The sequence below is a fragment of the Bombus impatiens genome, unplaced genomic scaffold, assembly GCF_000188095.3.
Source record: "Bombus impatiens unplaced genomic scaffold, BIMP_2.2 scf_0434, whole genome shotgun sequence".
NCBI classification, from domain to species: Eukaryota; Metazoa; Arthropoda; class Insecta; order Hymenoptera; family Apidae; genus Bombus; species Bombus impatiens.
The window spans coordinates 132,523-138,263 of record NT_176853.1 but is presented as its reverse complement, the minus strand read 5'-3'; the positions used below and the strand labels follow the sequence as shown (position 1 = coordinate 138,263).

Below are 5,741 nucleotides of genomic sequence, written 5' to 3'. Positions count from 1 at the left end.
GATTGGCAGCCGCTCTCGGAGCTGATCGGTCGAATCGGTGGCATTGCGAGCCGCAGCTTGTACCAAAATGTGTGGCTGCCGGAACCTAAGTTGCCGGTGTCGTTCCAATGCAAGACCTTCAAACGATCGAGCGAGTATTCGCGTATGTTGTTGTAAGCTCGACTCGATCGTTTCGCGATCGCGGTCGTGTTCAATAGATTCTTGGTGATGATGACTATCGTTCGAGTGGTGAGAGAAGACAGCTGATTCAGGACAACCCCCACGTTCGTCTCGTTCCAAACGTTTCCCAGCGACTCTGGGCTCAGCACCACGATGACTCTTCGACTGGAAACGGCGTGCGGCCCGATCTCCACACCCCCTGAAAGAAAAATCGTTGTATTTCTTTTCCTTCGTCTGTGGAAATAATTCGTGAGATTAGAGCGCCGACGATGTACGTACGTACGGACGAACGACAACGACGAAACGTTAAATCGGCGTCATCGACTGGATCGCGATTGGAAAATTCCTCGGCATCGATAACCGTTGGTAGAGAGACGTTTAGGCGCGAGCACCGAGCTTTATCGGCATCCTGTCGTTTGTTCGCCGATGTTTGATGAATTACCAACAAAATGGACGATCAGTCAAAGGATGAACTGGATTCCGCCGAGTCGGCACGCGAGCCAACTATGCCACGACCATAGAAAGCTTTCACCGCGTTTCTCTCTCACTCTCTCTCTCTCTTTTGCTTGACCAGTACTTTTGAATCGGAGCTACGCAACCGTCGATGCGGAAAATTCGAGTTGCATCCGAGCTCGTGCAACTTCGGCCAAAGCTTTCTTCCACTTCCAACCGTTCTTCCGTCTGCTTTCCAAAATTCCGAGGTTAGTTCGCTTTCAACGACGAATCGAGAACGAGTGGGAAACGGAGAGCGAGCAAAGAGAAGAAATGCGCGAACGAAACGGTTTCTCGATTCAGGCACGCGTTATCGGAAGTTGGCGGAGCGCAAACGCAGAATCAGCGAAGGAAACGGTACCGCATACGCTTAATTCGAAACCGCGGCTGCTAGAATCAGAGCGACAAACGAAACGCTTGACGTCAGACAAAGAAGCCGATCCCAACTTCCTAATTCAATTCGCAAACTTTCATGCACCGGACCACGGTTCCGCGATCCCGATAGATCGCCCTTTCTCCGGCAGCTTCCGGTTCTACATTCGCCGAGCTTGCGTGCATCGTTCGCCATGAGGAACAAGATTTTCCGAACTGCGATACGAACGACTTTTAGTCCGAAAAACGCGCATATTGATTTCGTGTCACACGCGAAAGACAGAAGGAGAAAGGGCAGCCGGCGACCACGATGGCGAACAAAATTTATGTATAGGCTAGTTTGCATCGGTGGATCGGAGCCGGCAGCGCGGGGCAATTTGCATTAATAAAATTGGGCGGTCGACCGCTCGCTCACCTACACGGCCCAATTTCGTCCTGCCAATTAGAAGGAAATTAGCGTCTGAATATTTTTCACCGAGCACCCGTTATCAACGCTGAGCACCTAGCCGTTGATATTCATGAGATGCGGAACCAGGATGGACGACGTGGCTGCGAAACTAGATCGCGTTATACCCCGTAAACTTTTGTTCGCCTTTGTTCCCGGTAATCGTCCCCGTTTCGCCAGCTTTCCTTTCGCCTTTTCCCTTCGCGAGATCCTATTCGTCGCTCGTTCTCGCCAATTTCTCCGCCAAAATACCATCCGTTATCGTTTTCCCTGGATTTCTGATCATCGCAACGTCGTACAGCGGTCTCCAGAGCGACGTTACGTGGCAAAAATTAAAAGCATCTTAACGTGCACGTTGTTCCGAGTCTCGTTGACTAAACGTGGCAAACCTCGGTTCAAACGAAGACTCGTCGTCGTCGTCATCGTCGTCGTCGTCGTTGCGCTGTTTCGTCGAGTGGCAGAAGGCGCGCGAGATTCAGTCGGCGTTCCCAGGTCGATCCTCCCTCGCTTCCCAAGGAAACCAGGGTTTAGAGTTTGCAGCGAGGGTGTTGGGCGGTTTTTGGCCGCAACAGCTACGCGCTCGATCGCGAGAAGGGATCTAGCGAGATTCCGAGGAACCGAGCTATCCCTAGAGACCTTGGAATAGCCTTTACTTTACCCTTTCGGTCGACCACGCGACAGGAAACTTAATAACGCTATCAACGAGCAGTTTCTCCCTCGGAGAGCGACTCGGTGCCGCGTTTAATTAAACCCGAGACTTACAATTCTGATTCAACTGGGAGAGCTCCAGCGCCGTGCACTTGTACCGGTGCCTCGATTCCAGCGTGGGTATCACTATACCGATGACCAGGCTCGAGTCTTTCTCGTGGTAGCACACCAGAGCGTCGCATTCCTTTCCATCTGAAATTCGCGTTTGTGATCGTAATTAGTACAGGTATTATTATGGTCGTGCTCACCGCTGCCACCTGGCAAATCTCACGAAGCGCGTTTCGATCGCGACTATCCAGATATTTAACGCTAGAACTACCACACCAGTCGAATTGACTGGTTTTACAATTTTATTTTATAATTCCTACTTCGTGTTATATTTTTTCTCCGTAATGATGTAATGACTTTTGCAACGGTAACTAAAAGAATAATATAATGAATTTTGTTTCGTTTTTTATGCATTCAAACTGAAAATAATTTTGTATCAAAGCTACTTATACCAATACCAGTCGTAATGACTGGTACTTGTCAAAATGTAAAAGGGTCCTGCAATCTGTTTATCGAACCCCAATTAACCCCAATTTCCTCGTTTTGTACAACTTCCTACACGTTTTCCAAATTTTTACTGCGTATCATTCCATATGATGATATTAGTTATCAGGAAAATTCCGGATCGATCGCCAAATCGCTAGACGCCAACACAAGAAGTACCACACCAATAAAAATGACTGATTCTATAATTTTATAAATGTGTCAATCCTCGTTTGGGGATTATGGTCCCAGATGGATTAACAATACCAAAAATGTACTACATAATATGGAATTCCTTCTGTAAGAAAGTAATAAATCGATAAATATAAAAATATTCTATTATTACGTATTTTCTAAAGGCCAGTCATTTTAACTGGTTTTGATAGAAATAGCTATCATGTTAATTATCGGTAGTTCTAGGGTTAAAGTCGCTGGAACGTGGAATAAATGGAACGTGGAATAAATGGAACGTGGAATAAATGGAACGTGGAATAAATGGAACGTGGAATAAGTGGAACCTGTGGAATCGTGGCAAGGATGGTTGAAAGAGGAGAAGAGAGCAGCGGAGATAACAACGTTTCTTTCAACGAATAGATTACTATCTTCTATTTCTATTATTTCTAAACGATTCGTTCCTAGACGTTTAACACGTTGAATGCCCAGGGGGTCACCGGTGACTGGCACTCAACTTGGCCGTGGCGCCGTGAGAGTCACTGATGACTGGCGCATCGATATTAGTAGAAATACATAATTTGAACAAATGTCGATAGTTATAAATTTTGTATTATTACCATCGTTACTACAATGGTGTGACAAAATTAATGCAGTATAAAGCATACAAAAATTATTTTAGTTATACATGAAATATAGATCTATTGAGTTGGCAAATAAGTGATTGCGGATTTTGTCATTAGGTGGTGTTCACCTAATATTATTTGCGCCTCCTCCAATGGCTATCGAACATGGGGAAAACCCGCTTTTTCCGTGTTTTACCTTAATGAACAATAACCCTAAACGAACGTTTCGAACGTTTGAAATTTTATTTATTTATTATTTCATTGAAATTAATTTTATGAATCTCTTGTAGGTAATACTTCAACATTACATGTATCGTATAATAAAAAATTCATCGTGGCTCCACGGCCAAACCTTGTAAAACTGGCGTGGCATTCAACGTGTTAATTATATTTCAATTCTGACCATTCGTCTCTTTAGAAAAATTAAAACCATTATCCTTCACTTCGATCAGCCACTCTTTGAAATTAATTTATAAAAGAGATTAAATTAAAGATATTTTCAACAGATGTATCGATATAAAAAGATACAAAATACAAATATAGAATTAGTCCTATCGATGAAAACGATAGAGCTGGAAAAGATAAATAAGCGAAATTGTTTTCGAGGATCTTGCGCGATAAGATACTCGCTTCCTGTTTATTCGTTTTCAAAACGGGATCTTGTCGCGGCACTTGTTTTTGGCGGACTTTCCGGAACGACGCGACGTCGTGAATTCCGTCGTAGGCATCGCCAGTGCCAACGAGTGAAAGCGACCGATCGTTCGTGCAACTATTCCTCGTCGTTGCTTGGACGCGTCGAGTCGGTCACGGGGTCATCTAGAACGCGGCCGACGTTATCTTTGCGCGCGATCTTCGATCGTTCTCGCGTGCATTCCCGAGAAACATCGATCGACGAACGATGGACGATACGGACGATCGCGCAACATCAGCTTCTGCGAGACAATAACCGACCGGGTCGAACGACCTTAAACTAAACTAACGATTTCTAACCTCTCTCATGGCAGACTTAAGTAAAGCTATTTGATATAAGATCCCAGCTTTTTGCAGCTATAAAACTCTCGAATGTCTCGTAACGATGCTATTTCGTTCCCTAATCAACCGTTTATTACACAGTTGTTTTATACGCGTGTTGGCGTTCGAATCGATCAAGCGTTTCGAATGTTTTTTAATCGTTTTAGGTGGACGCAGCGCGATCGCATCGTTCGCGTACTGTGGTGAACTGTGTCGTGATGTTTGGTCACGATCGTCAATTCGCAATGCGCTCGGTTCCGAATGTAGCTCGTCGCGAGTCATATCAGTTTCCTCTCGTAATGACTTTTTTTTCAAATAGTCGTAAACCACCTGCATACACGAAAAAAGAGCAGCGCGATCGCGTCGATCGGTATTCCTCGCAAACAAATGAACGAAGCGCTATCGCGCCGCATGGCACAATCCCAAACGGATTCTTAAAAACGCCTGCCACTAAAACACGTTTAAGCGACTCAATTAAGGGGGGGGGGGAAGGTCAATTCGTACAAAAATAAGGCATATTTTTGTGAATTATTTGTGACGTATTTTTGTGAATTATTTGTGACGACACAGTTAAAATCTCTTTATTAAAACCAATAGTACATGAAAGTATGACATTCGAAGAATATTGTATAAAATTTTCACGGAGAAATATTAAAAAATACGGCAATGGCAGTAATTATTCGGACGTGTCTCGGAAAATTGCGGTGCCTCTGATAACTTGGTGCTGGATCATCTGAAATCAAAACATCAAAGTTCATTCGTTAGGTAACAGTCTTCCACAGGTAACACTGGGAGGGCTTTTCGAAATTTCAATTTTTCACTTTTTTGGAACACTTTGAAGGGATAAATTAGCCGACTTTGCGAAAATTTGCGGCTAATATCCTCTTCAAAGTGTTCCAAAAAAGTGAAAAATTGAAATTTTGAAAAACTCTCCCAGCGTTACCTGTGGAAGACTGTTACCTAACGAATGAACTTTGATTTTTTGATTTCAGATGATCCAGCACCAAGTTATCAGGGGCACCACAATTTTCCGAGACACATCATAATTATTACTGCCATTGCCGTATTTTTTAATATTTCTCCGTGAAAATTTTATACAATATTCTTCGAATGTCATACTTTCATGTACTATTGGTTTTAATAAAGAGATTTTAACTGTGTCGTCACAAATAATTCACAAAAATACGCCTTATTTTTGTACGAATTAATCTCCCCCCCCCCCCCCC

At 43.8% G+C, this 5,741-nt stretch overlaps 1 protein-coding gene across 1 annotated transcript in view; it reads right to left on the bottom strand.

The window, feature by feature from the left end:
* LOC100745299 (single Ig IL-1-related receptor-like) overlaps positions 1-5,741 on the bottom strand; it is a 136,180-nt gene that overhangs the window by 1,165 nt on the left and 129,274 nt on the right. The window contains exons 6-7 of the mRNA XM_003490392.4: positions 2,231-2,368; positions 12-358 (exon numbers count right to left, since the gene is read on the bottom strand). Of these exons, the coding sequence (XP_003490440.1) occupies positions 12-358; positions 2,231-2,368 (485 nt within the window). The remainder of the gene's footprint in view (positions 1-11; positions 359-2,230; positions 2,369-5,741) is intronic.